The following is a 19,967-nucleotide window of genomic DNA, read 5'->3' on the forward strand; positions in this document are numbered from 1 at the left end:
AAACATCTTATTACCCTTCCAAGTGGGATTCCGTAGGGCTACAAGCACGGTGGACCAAGAATTCCGCTTTCAATTGCTACAATGGAAGACTGTGGTGTTGGGAGGAGGCAGCCTTTATGCAGCTTTTGTCGATTTGAGGGCTGCCTTCGACCTGGTGCCGCGGGTTAAATTGTGGCAAGTTTTACAGAGTGGTCCCTGTGGAATTGCTGACCTCGATAATGCGCCTCCACGAGCTTACTTTTGCTAAAATTCAGTGGGGTGGCCATGGGATGGTCACAGCTGACTTTTCCGTTGAGCGAGGGGTTCGACAGGGGTGCTCAATGGCACCAACCTTGTTTACTCTGTACATAAACGGTGTTGTCCCCCATATGATACCAGCGCCAGTAGATGCTCCCTCTCTTTCAGGTCTAAAAGTCCCTATTTTAATGTTTGCGGACGACACGCTTATTCTATTCAAAACACCCAGTGGCTTGCAGCGTGCTCTGTCCATTTTCAAAATTTTTGTGGGGAACATGGTTTAGAGGTGAATGCTACTAAAACTAAACTCATGATTTTCAAGCCGCACCGCAGTTTCAAGTCTAAAATTGTCATGAGCGGTCGGCCTCTTGAGGTGGTAAACTCATTTACATATTTGGGTATCCAGGTTGCAGATAACAACAGGTAGAGTCAGCACATAAATATTGCTACCCTGCGACACAAGCAATTAGCCTGTGCCATTAATTCGGAACACAGGAAGTCTCTGACCAAACCCGTCAAGCCAGCTTTGCAGGTTTACGAAGCAAAGGCAATTGGGTCCGCACTCTATGGTGCGGAGATGTGGGCCTTTGAAAATTTGAATTCCCTTCAAGCCTCAGAGATCAGATTCTTACGCTTAATTACTGGTACCCCAAAAAGCACTCCATTGCTGCCTTTAAGATATGACCTTGGAAGGAATCAAATAAAGGATCTAGCCAGTTTACAACCAATTTTGTATTGGCGAAGGCTCTGGACTACTCCCGAGCTTTCGCACTATGCTGAAGGTTTTATTGATGTCATTAAGGCGGACTGCTTCCACCAAATTAGCTGGCCCAATTCACTGAAAGCAATATTGTTTGAGCTTGGGTTAAGTTCAATATGGCTAGATCCAGTAGGTGCAATATTTCCCACCAAGTCTGTCCTAAAAAATATATTTTGGAAAAACGTTGGTAGCAGGAGTCTTAGTAGTTCTAGCAATGGGTCCATGTCTGCGAGCTTTCTTGAGGTCAAAATATATCCCGCTCTGGAGTCATACTGGGACATTATCTCAAAGCCAGGCGACAGAAAGCTCCTATTCCAACTGAGAGCTGGAGCCCTCCCCATAAGATCCTGTAAAGCTTACTGCACTCCAAGACGTGTTTGGCTAGCACCTATGTGTAGGAATCTTGGGACCACCTGTAGTTCTGTTGCCCTGCTTATTATATGTTCAAGCCCACTTACATGGATATTAATAGCCACAGCAAAATATACTGGATGGGCATGGGCGATCAGACAGAGGCTGCTAGTTAACTGACTATTCTCTGTCTGTAAAATCTGTCTCCATGAATTTGTTATAATTGCTTTTTAGACCGGTAATGTTTTTGTAACCAGGCAGAGACTGCTAGTTAATTAACTATTCTCTGTCTGTAAAACTGTCCCCATGAATTTGTCATTATTGTTTTTTTTCTTTTTTAAACCATTAATGTTTATAACCTTGCCATTTTATCTAATAATGTTTTTAATAATGTATTAACCTTTTTAAAACATTCAACAAATACTGTGAGCAACTTTTTAATCAAGTGTATTTTATGGATTCAATAGTGCACTGTCTTTGTGATTGACTGTAAATTGAATTCTATTTTAATATTTTGTGTATGTTTTGCTTTTATGACTAATTACTCGAAAAAAGCACTTTTGAATTGCATTCCAACTTGAGACCAGGTGCAGCTCAACAGCATACATTGCGTGCTTTGGGCATTTGGATACCATCATATGTTTCTATGTGAAAATCTCATCACTGTAATGATGGTACTCCAGCCCTACCAGCCCACTTCAGATATCCTAAAGGCCCAGATGCTATCCGCATTGAGAAGTTGGGTAGTCAGCTAATGGAAGATATGTTAGAAGACACTGCAGATCAGACCTTCAGCTGCCTGAATTGAGTAAAGGGATGGCACAATAAACAGAAAGATTAACAACAATAGAAAGTGTCCTTCATAAATTGTCTTTGAGGAGTTAAAGTCTTTGTAAATGGTTTATGAAGAACGTCCAGAGACAAAATCCACAAAGAAATAATATCTACAAAGCAGGTGACAGACAATCCAAGATTATATGCCATGATAGGCACAACCATAAAAGAGTAAGATATGCCCCAAAAAGAACCATTCATCACCCACTGCTGTCAGTGATAATACCAAACGTGCCTTATGAGAATTCTACAATAGTGATCTTCTAAGGGTGCCTTGAATGTGGACAATACCTGTTGGTGGCAATGGATCAATGCTTCATGGCCCATGAGAATATCAGATATCATCCACAGTTGTTTCCGCGATGGCACCCTATCCCTTCTTGAAATGTTATGAGCATATGCAGTTCCTAGCAAATTATGAACTGACAATGGGCCTCCGTTCAATGGTGTCAAATTCACATACTTCCTCCAATATGTAAGTGAGACACAAATGGAAGATGAGGTTGCTGTGATCTCTAAAAAAGGGCACAGTGGAGTGTTCCATGTCACCAGGCACGCATGTGGTATGAAGATTCAGTACAAGCATGCTTTTGAGAAACCATATTTCATCTCAGGTTCTTGGAGATGTTTTGCACATATCTCAGGTCTTAGCGAACAACTACTCACAGGTTTTAGCAGCAACAATGGCATGATTTTGTGACAATACCTCAGTGTTATTAAATACAGTTCCGCAAGTTGGCTACCGAACTACAAGCTGCTGCCGGCGTAATTACCTGTACCTAATCCTGCAGAAAGCGATTAATTAGATTTGGCATACCTACCAGCCCCAGTTTATGGTTTTGTAAGATACTGATTTATACTGTACTTAGAAATCACTACAGTCCAAAGACAATTTAGCATGACAACCATTTACCTGGACTATGATCAAACCAATGCAGTATCTTAGAAAAAGAATGTTAACTAGAACTATCCCATCTAGGAGTATGATTGTGTATGGTTTATTGTTACAGAATAAGTGGTTGATCCAGCGCAGTGCTGAACTTACTTCTGCTTTGAGTAGTACTTTAGAAGTACAGTTTGTGAGTAGCATTGTGTAGTACTATTGTAGTAATACATAAGTACTTCAAAGTGCAGTATGTGAATCAGGTGCTCCAGGTGTGAGTTACTATTAAAAAACAGTATTAATTCTAGCACTAGATCTCGCCAACCACTGGCACTCCAACACCTTCCCATACAAAGTAATAGAGGTAGGGACTTTAAAGAAACCCACAAAGGAAATTAAGTTAAATTGTATTAAATTGTTTAAAGTAGTTAAGCATATGAAAGAATGTAATTTAATGTAAAAAATATGTATAAATAGTACATATTTATTACTTACTTATAAAATATTTCAACAAAGGTTTTAAACATCAATGTAATTTTTTTCTCTCCATCGAATATAATTAGATTAGTGGGTTTATGTTACATTCTGAATTTAGTGGTGACCTTTAGCGAGTTCCAATCAGTGTTGCCTTATAGAGAAGAAAACAAGGCAGCGGAGAGGAAAATTCACTCGCCTGGTAGGTTTCGGAGGAAGAAAATATTAAAAGACTATCCCAAGAGGGACTTAGACCAACCTGCATTAAGAGAAAGGTACACAAAATGATCACAAATAACTGACTCAGTGACATGTGGGCTCTGCCTTTGTGGATTGCCACAAGCCCCACTCTGTGCTGCACTATCACATATTATATAGAATGAGGCGTTAAAACAAGCTGGCTGAACTTGTGTATTGTTATATGGCCAGACATTGTTTTAGAGACATCCCAAATGCAAGGGTTCTACTCTGCATTGGCATCTTCATCTCTGCATTGGCATCTTCATCTCTGCTACATCTGATGTTTCGTTCGGTTCTTTCTTGTTCCTCTCTCTCTATATATACTTCACACAAATGTTATTATAAACATATGTTTCTTATGAGAACGTTTATGCACTTTACATTATTTCCCTAGTTTTGGCCACGTCTTCTCTTCCCTGCAACTCCTCCAGCTGCCTGAATGGCTATTGCTCAAACGGCATATGTGTTTGTTATTCCGGGTACACAGGACCAACCTGTAATCAAGGTGAGAAAGAATTGTTCTTTTAAGTTAAAACATATGTTTCTTATGAGAACGTTTATGCACTTTACATTATTTCCCTAGTTTTGGCCACGTCTTCTCTACCCTGCAACATCTACAGCTGCCTGAATGGCTATTGCTCAAACGGCATATGCGTTTGTTATTCCGGGTACACAGGACCAACCTGTAATCAAGGTGAGAAACAATTGTTCTTTTAAGTTGAAACATTTGTAATATTCTGGACAAAAAAATATATTTTTTTAAATAGTGGCCTGGGAAGAATTGTTTTGCATCTACATACGTGTCTGGATGGTATCCGGGGCATTTGGTGAACATTGTGAGTTAATCTTAGAGCCCCAAGTTCCTCCACTAACCTACATTACAGTTCCTCTACACCACTGTTTTTTTTTGGCAAGTCAGATTGTAACCCAAGTAACATTCTGTGATAGTGCACAGAAGACTCTGACGTCAGAAGTCTCTGGAGCAAGACATTAGCTCTTTTTAAAATTTATTTGAAACAATTATTTTTTAATCTTAGTTTTTCAACAAACTGTTTTAAATAAAACACATTTGCAAACAGGGACTGGAATACTCAAAAGCAAGGTTATTTTTAGCATAACTATACTTTGTTACATATTTTTGTAATGTATGTATGTTCCTATGTGATATGTTTGGGTACTAGTAACTAATAAAAACTGATGAACTGTCTGCTGCTTTGTAGACTTCTTTGACACAGGTCTTCTAATATCTACGTAACTACGGATCATTACTTATTGATGAAAATAGATGAGTAGTCAGAGTGATGCCTGGTACTAGATACACCATTTTAATTAGAACCCTGTCCTACCCATATTGCCCTGGCACAGTCATAACAATATGTGCCAACTGTGGCCTGGATCTGAAAGACTAAAAAGTAACCAGCTCTAATGAATCTTCTTAATCTGCTCCTTACCACTCATTTATCCATTCAACAGCAATTCAGAGGTAAAGGCAAATAGCAACTCTTTGACGTCACTGGAGTTACATAGGGGCAGATTTACAATTACTAGCGCATCCCTGCAAATTAGCAGGATGCGCCAGTAATTGTGCGCCGCAGCTCCGTCACCCATGATGCGCCGCATTTACAATGCGGCGCACCATGGGGCCAAAATGGCACAGATGCGTCACGCATCTGTGCCGTAAAGGCGGCGCATTGCTGGAGCTGCGTCGTAAGCGGGACGAAGCTCCAGCATTGCTCTCAGAGGGTCCTATTCTTTCAATGCTGCCTCAAGCCTTACGCCTGCTTCAAGCAGGCGCAGGGTTTTGACGCAGCATGAGCCTAAAAGTGACTGAGTGAAATCTTGTAGATTTCACTCAGCCACTTTTAGGAGGCGTTCCTGCGCAGGAACACCTCCTTGGGGCGCAGGGCTTTACAACGTGGCGCATCTCCCAGATAAGTCACATTGTTAATACCCCGCACCTGCACCACCCCGCTGCGTCACAAAAGTGATGCAACGGCTGCGCAAAAGAGGCACAAGGGGCTTGTAAATCTGCCCCTTAGTGTCTATTTAGTTACTTCACATGCCACTGACATTTTGGTTACTCTGATGTCCACTCCAATCACAATAAACAATCCATAACTATTTTGGTCCAGAATGGTTGTATAGTAAATATTCATGAGATTTGCACAGAAACACTGATTAATTAAATATATGAATATCAGTTATCACTTACCATATTCTATGTTAATAAGTAAGTCTGACAGTTCAAAAAGAAGATACACAAGTTGGACACCGAGGAACACATTTTTATTATCACTTCACATTCAACTCTATATGTCAGCTTGAAAAGGTACCTTCCTTGTATCTAGCAGTCCACTGGTATGTTGGGATCGGTTAAGAATACTCTTGAGCTCTTCTTCTAGTTGGTCCAAATGTTGTAACTGTCTCACCCTATTAAGCCAGTCTGGCAATAACATCCTTATTAATATCATCATTATTTTATAATTTTTAATATAGCACCTTCAGAGTGTTACATTCATTTGCTGGGGGTGTACACTGATGACTTTTAATATCAACATCTCAACATCTGGAGCCCCCAGTTGTTGGATGCCTCCAGGAGACACAATGGTCTCAACTAATTAGCGAAAAAGGTTCAAGGAGTGCAAGAAAGTTTGGTCACGTTATGTACACTGTCTTCTGTTTTAATAGCCGGTTTATCGTTTGGCAGAAACACTTGCACGGCCTGAGATAACACAAAAATAGAGTCCTTTTCTGCATTTCGTGTGGTAATGAGGTAATCTTATGGTGTACACAGAAGTAACATGTGTCTCAGCTTAACATTGATTTTTTTTACATATTTTATAACTACTTGTAGTTTATTACACTTAGGTAACACTATCTATAGCTCGAAGAGGGTGACACGCTGACCATTACCAGTGTTCTCTCTGCATGCTAGCAATTTCAACCAGTTAATGCCAACAGCGAGGCAATGCCAATAATAGGCTCTGTTTTTCATATAGCATTCCAATAGGAACTATTAAGACATCCTACAGATATGTTCTCTAATGGACTGTATATCTCAGGTTGCCAGTTTTGTCGCATATCTACTGTAGTAGGCTGGGTCTGAAAGTGAGGGTTTCTCTTTCATTTCTCATATTTGCCCCACCTGCAGTTATTTATATTGCCGTATTTGTTATTGCCATAGTGCTGCCAGCAAAACATCAACATTTTCCTCCACATCTGTTCTTTTTCACTCTCTGAAATGACCCCTTTGTCCCTTGTAAGGTTTGCAAGAGAGAAAATATTCCAGATTATGCTAGAAATTGAGATCTGTTCTTCCTTGATTGTGACTGGGGTTTTATATCCTAAAGTGGAATAACTTGTGGGCTGCAAATTATTTCTACAGTAAATACACTCTAATCAAGGCCAGCATTGACAACCAGGTCCTGTTCTCTGACAGCAGGTGTCGATAGGTGCACTCTCTTGTTGGATATATTTACACTTGCCATTGCCACCAGTATTGTGGAGAAAAGTGGATTGTGCACCTGAGATGCCCTTACTGCCCAGTTCCGCTCTTCTGTACATTCAAACCCAAATAATTAAAACCTGTTTCTGAACTCCACAGCGGTAAGTCATCCAGGTTGAACCAGAAAAGTGTCCTTCAATGAAAACTGAAGCAAAAACACATGGACATTCTTCAACCCTTAAGATATGTAAGCATTGTTTATCTTAAGAGCCCTATGGCCATATAGTTGCCCCACCTTCATCACTTTGAAAACCGAGAAATGGAGAGAATCTCTAGGAAGGGAGAGGTAAACCACTCTACTAAGCCATTTAATGTAGTAGAAGCAATATGTGGGAGGTTCACATTAGACCAAACATTGCTCAGGTGTACTTCTCATAGAACAGTACCAAATAGTCTTGAGCTACTTGTTAGCAGGGAATTGTCTGCTGTCTCCCAATCCTTAATGCGTTTGATGACTGGCATCTACCATAAACTCAACCTGCCCCGCAGCAGAAAGAGATTTAATAAGATGTGGCATACCTACCAGATTCAGTTTGTGCTTTGGTAGCATACTGACTTAGATAGTACTCAGAAATCATTATAGACAACTTAAGATGACATATATCATATATATTATGATCAAACCAATTCAGTATATTATTAAAAGAATATTAACTAAAACTATTCTTTCCATGAGTACGTTTAATCGTATATGATTGATTGTTCCAGTATCAGTGGTTGGTCATGAATAGTGCTAGACTTTTTTCACCCCCACCACCCGTGTCTTCCACCCCAACCTCCTACTCCACACCCCATGGCCCCTCTCTACTCCTATTACTCTCCCCCTCGCTGGCCCCAAGGTCCTAACCCCTAACATAGAGGTGCCTTGTTATTGCACCCCTTAACCCTCTGGGCCCCTACCCTAAACCCTACCCCCCCACCCACAAGAATCTGTAAGATCTATTTATAAATCCATAAAGAAAAATCAGAATAATCGCTGAAAAAGAAAACAAAACAAAGAATAAAATATATTCAGAGAGAAAACAGGTCCTTTCCAAAAGAAATATAAATAACCAGAGTAATGAGTCAAAATCCTTCGAGTCTTTCTACTCTTGTGAGATCCGATTAAGTAGGTCCTGTGCTTCATTCACGTCTGACAGCATATAAAATTTGCCTTTAGCCAGAACTTTTGGTTTTGATTGCTGAGCAATCATGGCTTGGGCACCTTTGGCCTTGAATAGGTGCAGGATTTTAACAATCTCCTTCCTCCTCTGAGCTGCAGTAGCAGACATATCTGAAAAGATGCGACATTTCGTGGTAGCATTAGCAGCGAATTGTCTTTGTCTAAAGGCTTTGGACAGAATTGTCTCTTTAACTCAAACATCGGAAAAATTTAACAAAATGGTACGAGGAAGTGTGGAGTTAGGAAACGGCTGAGCTGGAACCCGATGGGCTCAGGTGATCGTTAAGTCCCCTTTAAATTCCGGAATTACCTCACGCTGGAGAAAAGAGGTAACCCATTGTATCATATCAGACCCCTCTACTTTTTTCAGGAACTCCTACTATTCTAAAATTCGACCTTCGATTATAGTTTTCCAAATCATCCAACTTAGTTTCTAGTTCTTTTGAAGTTTTAGAAATGATTTGGACCTCTTTCTTGACTTCAATCATTTGGTCTTCCAGGCCCGAGATTCTACCTTCTGCCTCTTGAAGACGAGCAGGGAAAGAGGACACTGAATCCTTGATTTTACCCAAACTTTGATGAATAACTGCCAGCTCAGCTTTTTGGAATTGCTTCATTTCCCTCACCTCCTCCAAAATCAAAGTTAGCATATGTTTAACAGATATCTGAAGTTCCCCAACTGTGTCAGTGTCCATCCCTAGAATTGGGCTATGTGAATCGATGACGCCCGGGGATCTGAGATCAACTTGTGGCACTGTAGGATTTACTGAAGCATATGTTTCTATTCCAAATGATAGTAAATCTTTTTCATGAGAAAGTAAGAGATTAGCTGCGGTCGTATTAGTAGATTTTAATGCTGAGCCCAAGTTTTCTGAGAGAGCCATAGCGATAGATGTAGCCAGTATTTCTGAGATGACGTTTGACATCAGTCCAATGGCAGGCTGGGTTGGACTGTTAAGCGCTAACATACCGGATTTTCTCTCGAATAGAGGGAATTGTTTGGGAGTTTTAAGAGCCACCTGTGTCTTTGCTTCTTTGGGTGCCTTCAGGCTGTTTGGGATAGATTGCCCACTCTGATCTGCTGACATAGCCTTAAAATTGTCCACAGCCTCCTCAGGCGCTTCTTGCACAGAGATCTTTCCCAAATTAGGATGAATATTTACTAAATTAGGTTGAGTAAGCATAGTAAGCATGTCACCAAGAGACTCTTCCTCCTCCTCCCCAGAGCTCTCAGAGATATCACCGGGAGCCTCCTCCTTGCCTGTCTCTATACCTACCTGTTTAGCTGCATCTGCCTCCTCTTTAGCTTGCTGGCGACATATTCTCGCCTTAGTGCATGCAGTTAATAGTTTCCCCATCACGTAACTGCTTTACTTTGAAGACTTAGAGAGGCCCTAAAGAATGCAGTCCACAAACTAATTATGGCAATATCCAGACAATATCGAACGGTCAGTTGTTCGTAGATAAAATGTCCCAAAAAAGAAGAAAACAAACTCACCAAAGGGTATTAAATGTTTTCAAGGTTTAGAGACAGGCAATTGAGGAACCCCCACCAGAGGAAATCCACAAGCTGCAGAACGCCAGGCACTCACACGATGTCCGCACCAGCCGCAATAATTCCTGGAACACGTAGTCCCTCCCAAATCGCGGCCGCTGCCAGATGTCCAAAGGCTGCGGCGGCCGGGGGGGGGGACTAACAATGAAGCAGTGAATATCGAGACAGGTGAAGGGAGACAAAAAGGCAAAGTAGCCAGTCCACTACGAGTCTAATTACAGTATCGCTTTCCACCTGAAAGCAGGCTCGTCCGTCGATCGGCTTTTCACTCGTGTTTAAGCAGCTTGGCAGCCAAATCCCGCCTCGGCCCTCACGGCCCCACAGAATTCCATATGTACGTCGCCATCGGTCCGCGCCAATACTCAGCAGAAGTTCAACAGGAGCCGCACGGACGCCAGCATCTCACTTCCGCCATCTACCTCATGGGAGGGGAGGAGCAAGGAAAGGGGAAGCCCAGGTGCTACGTGGAGGCGTGAAAAAAATATTGAAGTTGTTGGTGGTGTTTTTTTGTGGAACTGAGGAGTTTCTTCACCAGTATCAAGAGAAAAGCTGTTCGGACAGAATTTGCGTATAATTGTTGAAATCTGCATTTTAATGTTCATAATTTCAAATGTCTATTAATAGGGGCCTTAAAATATTTTCTTTCAATGTTAATGGTCTGAATAACCAGTAAAAAATGCGAGCAATTGAGTCATGGATCAAAACTGAAAATCTTGCGGAAATAATGTTGCAGGAGACCCATATTTCTGCCGCCAAAATTGATGATTCCTCCATGTTTAAGATCTGGGCCTCATTTCGGGGGTTTTCGTCCCCTACAGTATCTCAACGGGGGGTTGCGCTCTTCTTAACACCTTCGCTGCTAGGTGTTTTCCCCTCCTGTGCTGAAGAATGCAGGATGTCAGTGTTTCATGACGAGCTCAGCTCGTCATCAGCACAGCTCAACCGTGCATCATGACGAGCTGAGCTCGTCATGAGCATGGAAAGGGTTAAATAAGAATTTGGAAGCTGAAATTATACAGTCAGAAGAGGACGGATCAGGCCGATGGTGTTGGGCTACATGTTTAGTTAAGAAAATTACCTTTGTTTGTTTTTGTGCTCCAGTGGAAGATAACCCCCAGATTTATGAGGATTTGTTTCAATCATTGTTAAAGGTGGGAGGGGATATTGTTATTGGCAGGGATTTTAATATTCTCATGAATACAAATTAGATTCTAATACGTCCTCAAAAAAACTGCTTAAACCTAAATCTTGGAGATCAATCACTAATAATATGACAATACTTGATCTGTCTGACCTATGGCGTCTACAAAATCCACAAAAAAAAGTTTTCACCTGTTAGTAGGGCAGGTTTAAGTCCTCCTCCTGCATCAACTTTTTTTGTTTTGGCCTCAAGGCAATTACATTTTTCCTATTAGAAGATTTTCCATAATGGCTTTTCGGACATTAGATGTTAGCTATTGAGTTCAATTTGGGAGAAGATATGAGATCTCCTAAGAGATGGGTATTTAATAAGACATATTTACAGGATGAAAACTGGGTCACTTCACTTAAAATGGAGATTATAGATTTTATTGCCCGTAATTCTGGGACGGCTCCTCTCCATATTATTTGGGATTAATTGAAAGCTTTTATTCGGTGTATAGTGATAGGTAAGGATGCAGCTGATTGGTCTGCCACCAGGGAATCTAGGAATTTATTACAAGAAAAAAATTCAGGCTTTAACTTTGCAACGACAATCTAACCCCTCCAGTAATGTCCAAAATCAATTAAACGAAGCTAAACGGGAACTTAGTTCCAACCTATTTTCACAAAGAAAAGACATTTTCCGTAGACAATCACAAAAAAATTTACGAGGAAAGTAATTTAACTGGTAAATTCTTAGCCTGGCAGGTTAAAAATCAAGCTGCTGCAAATCAGATCCGTTCTTTAAAATGCACCATTACACATAGTGAGATGTCACAGTGGGTGGAAGTTGGCTCCATTATGCTCTCTCATTATCAACAGATCTATAGTAAACATCACGACATAGACCATCAAAAGCTCTCTGATTTTCTGGATAGATATGCAATGCCCTTTCTCTCACATGTAGATCAGGAGACAATGTTGAGTCCATTCTCTAAGGAGGAATTGGAATTGGTAGTTAAGGACCTTGGTAATTGGAATTGGTAAGGTTTGTGGTCCGTATGGACTCCCTGCCAAATTCTTTAAGGCCCTTTTTAGTTCTTTTTCGGATTTGTTTTTACAACTGTTAACTTCTATGCTGGATGGTGGGCAAGTTCCAGACTCTTTTCGTGAACGTACGGTGGATAGCTTTCTGAAGAAGGGGAAAGAATCTAAAGACCCCAACTCATTTAGACCCATTACATTATTGAATTCAGACTACAAAATCACTACAAAACTGCTATCAATTTGTTTCAATACTATTGCTGCCGATTTGAATTATCCGGATCAAAATGTCTTTATTGCAGGTCGTCAATTAATTACGAATACACATTACTTGACCGAGGCATTAGACTACTTTGCGACACGGGGTGTTCCAGCTTTAATTTTACTGTTAGACGCAGAAAAAGCTTTTGATTTGGTGGTCTGGGCAACACTTTTTATTATTTTAGAGCACTTTGGAATACCGCAATAAATTATTAATTTGATTCAGAATTTGTACACGGGTGCCAAAGCCAATGTGATTATTAATTCTGTTATGGTGGGGTCAGTTTCAGTTAAACGGGGCACGCGGCAAAGATGCCCTGTGTCACCTATTCTTTTTGCTTTTTTTATTGAGCCACTAGCCGTCGCTATTCAGAACTGTGTGAATGTTGCTCCCCCGATTATTTCTGTGGCCAAAATCAAATTATACGCCAATGATAATATGTTATTAATTAAACCAGACTTGCAATCTCAAACTTATGCTTTACAGATTTTTAAAGAATTTGAGGACATAAGTGGCTATCGCAATAATAAAAATAAAACTGAAATTTTGGTCTGCGGGGGTTCAGACCCAGAATTACATCCAGACTTAAGCGGCTGTGTCAATTCAAGACCTAAACAATATTTGGGGGTCCTGTTCTCTGCTTCAGTATTAGATTTATATACATTCAACTTTGATCCTCTTCTTCAGAAAGTTCCCTCCATGTTTGCCAGGTGGAACCCATTGCCATTATCTATCTTGGGCCGGGTTGCACTGATTAAAATGTCTGTACTTCCGCTTTTTAATTTTTTATTTTCCACTATTCCTTGCTTTTTGCCCGGCACTTTTTTTTCAAAAGTAGAATTGCTGTTCTCAGGCTTTGTGTGGAGTAAAAAAACTCCTCGTATTTCAATAGGTACACTTTATGCAGATGCAGAGCAAGGAGGTCTTTCGCTACCAAATGTACTACTATAATGCATACTTTGCACAATATTTGGATAGATTTAAAATTGGAATTCACGGGCAGGATATATTTATTAATTTCTTTTTTGATCGAATTAGTCATGAGGCTCAAATTCCCTCCCCCTCCAGGTACCTAAATCACCTAAACTTGTTCGATATAAGACTATGAATTGGGTGTTTAAAAGACGGGATGCCATGCTGAAAAGATGCTCTCTCCCGCAGATTATTTTAATGACCCCTTTAGTGAATGTTTTTGTCTGTACAGGGATTAAAATTGGACCAGAAATAATTGTAAATTGGGAACGTGCTGGGTTCAATATATTATCAGATTTTTTTAAGGGATGGAACGTGGATAACTCAGGGAGAGATGTGGCGTTTATTCCAGGACAATTTTTTTTTGTTAATAAGTTCTTATAGTTTGATTCATAAAACTTTGACGCAATTGGACCCAAGGTACATTAGCACCCCCACTCAGCTATGGAATGATCTTTTTCTGGCTGTATGGGCTAGAAAACCCGGGGAATGGAAACGGTGCTTAGCACAGAGTAGGGAGGAGGATATGAGTTTGAAAGTATTTAAAAAATGAAAGGGAGGGCGTGGCCAAGATGGCGGCGGAGTAGGACGCCTTTCCGAGCCGCTTCGGCGCTGATCCGACAAAGCATCTAATAGCACGGTCCTGAGGGAGCGAATTCGCTTCAAAAGTGGTGTGGAAGTCTCCCTGGCGTAGCGGAGAGGTTTGGTGCCGTCGGTTGGGCGGAGAGACTCCGAGATCGCCCACGAGACCGACTGAACTCCGCGGACTGCGCGACCCCGGCCTCTCTTGGGTCTAGGCGGCCGGTGTAGGAGGAGGGCGGAGCTCCTGAGAACCCGCCTGGAGACTCCGGAGCTGGCGGAAGGTGGAGAGTCACGTTGAATCGGCAAAGCGGTTGCTTTTGCTGCAAGGGTGGCTTGGAGTCCCTAGCTTGTGAGGTGCGGCGGACCCACGAGGCCTGGCTGAAGAGGCTTAACAGCGACCGGCGGTGGTCGCCGAGAGGTGGCCCGAGACGTCTGAACACCGGCGGCGGCGAGCCTGGGCAGTGGCTGTGACCCTGGTCGAGATTGGTGGTGCTGAGCGGTACCAGATCGGCGGACTCCGGTGCGGCCGGGTCCGCGCGTGAGAAGGAAGCGGTCTACGGGATGGCGACGGCGTTCATGCATGGCCGCCATTGGACTTTTGGTCGCCCGCGGGCTTGAGCTTTTCCCTGTTCACCTGTGACGCCTAAGGAACGAGCTGCGGTGTAAGCTGCGAGCGTCGTATCAGGAGTGCTGCGGCCTATGGTTCGAGGTTTGGCCGTTGAGGTCGCAGGCATCCGTTCTGGTCTGGGTCGAGCGACAAGGCCCGCCATCTTGTTTGGCCGCGTGGCACTGGGGTGGAGTGCTGTTTGCCGCCATGTCTAACGCGCAGCGCAAGGGGCGCCTGGGGAAGGATGGTACTTCGAAATCTTCCCAGCAGCCGGCATCCCCTGGAGCTAGTGGATCTTCCAAACAATCGGACGATGAAGCGCCGGCGACGAAGGCCTTTATGACTGAACTCTTTGCTTCCATTAAGGAGGACATCTCCGAGCTACGTGCACAATTGGCCTCTGATCTACGGGAGGTGCGGAGGGATGTAGACGGTTTAGGCGAGAGGGTGGCGACCCTGGAGGACCATGATCTAAGTATGGCCAACGACGTGCACTTGCTGCAGCAGGATATCATTCGCCTCACCGAGCAGAATCTGGACTTACAGACGCACACAGAGGATTTGGAAAACCGTTCACGCAGGAATAACATTCGTATCCAGGCTGTGCCCTGGGATGGTGAGGCAGGGGACCTGCGTGGATATGTCCAAGACCTGTTCCTCCAGATACTGGATGAGGAGGACACATGGGAAATTCGAATGGACAGAGTGCATAGAGTGGGGTTGCCCAGGCGCGGGAGGGGCCCCCTCCCGATATTCGTGTGTGTGTCCATGACTTTCAGGTGAAAGAGCGAATCCTCCGCAAGGCCAGAGCACTCACGTCATTGCAATTCAGGGACCAATCAATCAATCAATCAGTGGCACTTATAGAGCGCGCTACATACCTGTAGGGTCTCAAGGCGCTGGGGGTAGGGGGGTGCCGCTACTGCTCGAACAGCCAGGTCTTCAGCTTCTTCCTGAAGGAGAGGTGGTCTTGGGTCAGGCGCAGGTCGGTCGGGAGGGAGTTCCAGGTCTTGGCGGCCAGGTAGGAGAAGGACCTTCCTCCTGTAGTCGCTCTTCGGATGCGGGGGACGGCGGCAAGGGCGTGGTTGGCTGATCGGAGGTGGCGTTTGGGAGCGTAGAAGTTGACTCGGCTGTTGAGGTAGCTCGGGCCTTGGTCGTGTAGGGCTTTGTGTGCGTGGGTGAGGAGGCGGAAGGTGATTCTTTTGTTGACGGGGAGCCAGTGAAGGTCTCTCAGATGTCCGGAGATGTGGCTGGTTCGTGGGATGTCGAGGATGAGTCTGGCTGAGGCGTTCTGGATCCGCTGGAGTCTCTTCTGGAGCTTGGCGGTGGTACCGGCGTAGAGGGCGTTGCCGTAGTCCAGTCGGCTGGTGACGAGGGCCTGGGTGACGGTCTTCCTGGTCTCGGTGGGGATCCACCAGAAGATCTTCCGTAGCATGCGTAGGATGTTGAAGCACGCCGAGGAGACGTTGTTGACTTGCCTGGTCATGGAGAGGGAGGAGTCCAGGATGAAGCCCAGGTTTCGTGCATGGTCTGTCAGTTTGGGTGCGGTGCCCAGGGCGGGGGGCCACCAGGAGTCGTCCCAGGCGGAGGGTGAGGAGCCCAGGATGAGGACTTCCGTCTTGTCCGAGTTCAGTTTCAGGCGGCTGGTCGTCATCCACTCGGCTACCTCTTTCATCCCTTCGTGCAGGTTGGCTCTGGCGGCGGCGGGGTCGTTGGTCAGGGAGAGGATCAGCTGGGTGTCGTCGGCGTAGGAGATTATGCTGAGGTTGTGTTTGCGTACGATGGCCGCGAGGGGGCTCATGTAGACGTTGAAGAGGGTGGGGCTCAGGGATGATCCTTGGGGGACGCCGCAGATGACTTCGGAGGCCTCTGACTTGTACGGTGGTAGGCGGACTCTCTGTGTTATTCGGTCGAGGAAGGAGACGATCCATTCCAGCGCCTTGTCCTGGATTCCGATGTTGCTGAGGCGCCGTACTAGGGTGCGGTGGCAGACCGTGTCGAATGCCGCGGAGAGGTCTAGGAGGATGAGGGCCGCTGTTTCTCCATTGTCCATCAGGGCTCGGATGTCATCGGTGGCGGCGATGAGGGCGGTCTCGGTGCTGTGGTTGGCTCGGAAGCCGGACTGTGAGGGGTCGAGGGATCCGTTCGTCTCAAGGAAGGCGGCCATCTGCTTGTTGACGGTCTTCTCAATGACTTTGGCTGGAAACGGGAGGAGCGAGATGGGGCGGTAGTTCTTGAGTTCGGTGGGGTCCGCTGTGGGTTTCTTGAGTAGAGCGCTGAGTTCGGCGTGCTTCCAGCTCTCCGGGAAGGTGGCGGTGTCGAAGGATGTGTTGATGATGTCTCGCAGGTGGGGTGCGATGACAGCGTCGGCCTTGTTGAAGACGTGGTGAGGGCAGGGGTCGGTCGGTGATCCGGAGTGGATGGAGTTCATCGTGCGGATGGTGTCTTCGGTGCTGATCGGGGTCCAGGCGTGGAGGGTGGTGGTGGGGGGTGGTTGTTCGGTCATGGTGTGCGTTGGTTGGTTGTTGAAGCTGTTGTGTATGTCCGCGATCTTGTTGTGGAAGTATGAAGCGAGGGAGTTGCAGAGGTCTTGCGATGGGGTGATGTCGTTGTTTCCTGCGCTGGGGTTGGAAAGCTCTTTCACGATGTTGAAGAGTTCCTTGCAGTTGTGTGCGTTGTTGTCCAACCGGTCCTTGAATGCTGTTTTCTTGGCGGCGTGGATCAGCTGGTGGTGTTTCCGGGTGGCAAGTTTGAAGGAGGTCCTGTTGTCCGGTGTCGGTTCCCTTCTCCAGACTTTCTCGAGGGCTCGGCAGTTCTTCTTGGAGCTCTTGAGGTCATCGGTGAACCATGGGGCCTTCTTGCTGCCGGGTCTGCTAGGCGGGGTCCTCAGCGGGGCGAGTTCGTCCGCGCAGTTGCTGATCCACTTGGTGAGGTTGTCGGCGGCCTGGCTGGGGTTCGCTGAGCTGGCAGGAGGGTGCTGGCTCAGGGAGGTGGCGAGCTGGTCTGCTGTGATCTTGTTCCAGCTTCTGCGGGCGGCCTGTTGCTGGTGGTGGTGGGTCGTCGTTCTCTTGAAGGTGAAGTGGACGCAGCTGTGGTCCGTCCATTGAAGCTCAGTGGCGTGGCTGAAGTCGATGTCTGTGCTGGAAGAGAAGACTGCGTCGAGTTTGTGTCCGGCGAGGTGGGTGGGGGTGGACACCAGTTGCTTGAGTCCCAGGTTGGCGAGGTTGTCGAGCAGGGTGCTGGTGTTGCGGTCGTTGTTGTTCTCTAGATGGAAGTTGAGGTCTCCCAGGAGGATGTAGTCCGCGGAGGGGAGGGCATGCGGGCTGACGAAGTCGGCGATGTCCTCGCTGAATTGTGTGCGTGGTCCAGGGGGTCGGTAGATCAGGGTGCCTCTGAGGGTGGTGTTCGGGTTGGTGTGGATCTGTAAATGCAGGTGTTCGGCGCTGGTCAGGGTGTTGTCGGTGCTGGTCGTGAGACGGATGGTGTTCCTGTGGATGATGGCGATGCCTCCTCCCATCTGGTTGGCGTTTCGGTCCCTCCGGACGATCTTGTAGCCCTCTGGGATAGCGATGGCGATGTCGGGAGCTGAAGAGGTGTTCATCCAGGTCTCCGTGAGGAAGGCAACGTCCGGGGCTGTGGCATCTAGGAGGTTCCAGAGTTCGATGGCGTGTCTGTGGACGGAGCGGGTGTTGAGCAGGATGCACTTGAGGTGGGTGCTGCTGGTGTTTGACTTGGCGGGTGTTGCTGCGAGGCAGGTCCGGATGCAGGAGAACTTGCAGGCGTGGCAGCTGAAGGGTCCGTGGGTGCGTCGTGGTGTGGCTTGGTGGCACTCTGGGCGTCGGCCGGAGTTGAGTGCGCTGAGGGTGGCGGCTGAGTACGTTCTGCGGGTCGGTCGGGGTCTTCGAGGTCCAGGGGTCCTGGCACTGGGCGCGGTCCAGGCGCGGACGGGCGTAGACGGGCTTACCTTTGGCACGCCTTCGGCGCACAATCGGCGCGCACGCTGCGCGTGACCGCTGCGCGTTCGCACGGTCGCCATTTAAGGCCAAGTGCGCGGGTGGGCGGAGCAGCTGGGAGGCGGGAGCGGGGAGGGTTACAGAAGAGAAAAAAGGGGCGGGGACAAGCGGCGGTGGCGGGAAGGGAGGGCGGAGGGCGGCGGACAACAAGGAAGGAGAGCCAAAACATGGGCAAAAAGAAAATAAGCTAAGCAGGCACAAATGTACGACAAAACAAGGAAAAAAGAAGTTAAACGAAGTTAAACAGAAACAGGCACAAATGATCGTCAAAATCAGGCAAAACAATCCCCGCAGCGGAGGCAGCCGGCAGCCGGCAAACGAGGCAGAGGGCAGGCAGGGGGCACACGCAGCAGCTGGTGGCCGTGCGGCGCGGGGGTGTCCCACAAGTGGGTCACACTCACCTGCGTCGCACGGTCGCCATTTAAGGCCAAGTGCGCGGGTGGGCGGAGCAGCTGGTAGGCGGGAGCGGGGAGGGTTACAGAAGAGAAAAAAGGGGCGGGGACAAGCGGCGGTGGCGGGAAGGGAGGGCGGAGGGCGGCGGACAACAAGGAAGGAGAGCCAAAACACGGGCAAAAAGAAAATAAGCTAAGCAGGCACAAATGTACGACAAAACAAGGAAAAAAGAAGTTAAACGAAGTTAAACAGAAACAGGCACAAATGATCGTCAAAATCAGGCAAAACAATCCCCGCAGCGGAGGCAGCCGGCAGCCGGCAAACGAGGCAGAGGGCAGGCAGGGGGCACACGCAGCAGCTGGTGGCCGTGCGGCGCGGGGGTGTCCCACAAGACCACCGCCCTCAACTGTACCAAGATCTAGCGGCCTCCACCCTGTGGAAAAGAAGGGACTTCCGCCCAGTGACTGCCTTTCTGAGAGAGCGGGGCATCGCTTATTCCTGGGGGCATCCATTTCGGATCATCTTTCGGTGGCAGAATCGTCTCGCACAAATTCGCACGCTCCAGGCGGCAAAGGACCTTCTGGGCCTGGAGGATGTGCCACCTTCGCAGGAAACAGCTACTTCTCCATCTCGGAGGCGCCACCGCTCGTCTTCCTGGCATAGAGTGGGCGCTTCCCCTGACCGGCGGCGACCAGACCTCACTACCAGCCTGCAGGAGCGGGACAACGCTGTGGCATCGGTGGCTTCGGCTACTTTGGCTGATACGCAGCAAAGCTCCGGAGAGCGTGACCTCTTTCTCGCTGATGGATCGGCGCCGGAGGGGTTCGGGCCTTCTGGTCTGGGGGTATGAACGTACTCTTGGTGGAGACACCCTCGACTGTGGCCATGGGGGATAGTGTGTTAGTCCCCCCGGCCTGCTTCCTGAAAGGAAGGCCTCTTACGGACTCCGGCCTTCTGGACACGATGAGTAC

The 19,967-nt window shown here is 46.5% G+C and overlaps 1 protein-coding gene across 3 annotated transcripts in view; it reads left to right on the forward strand.

Moving 5' to 3' along the window:
- Positions 1–19,967, forward strand: part of LOC147740932 (uncharacterized) — a 366,615-nt gene that overhangs the window by 317,638 nt on the left and 29,010 nt on the right. For all 3 annotated transcript variants that reach the window (XM_086936088.1, XM_086936083.1, XM_086936085.1), the window contains exons 11-12: positions 4,174–4,284; positions 4,363–4,473. In XM_086936088.1, the coding sequence (XP_086792214.1) occupies positions 4,174–4,284; positions 4,363–4,473 (222 nt within the window). The remainder of the gene's footprint in view (positions 1–4,173; positions 4,285–4,362; positions 4,474–19,967) is intronic.

Source organism: Lissotriton vulgaris, chromosome 1_1 (assembly GCF_964263255.1).
Source record: "Lissotriton vulgaris chromosome 1_1, aLisVul1.2, whole genome shotgun sequence".
Taxonomy (NCBI): Eukaryota; Metazoa; Chordata; class Amphibia; order Caudata; family Salamandridae; genus Lissotriton; species Lissotriton vulgaris.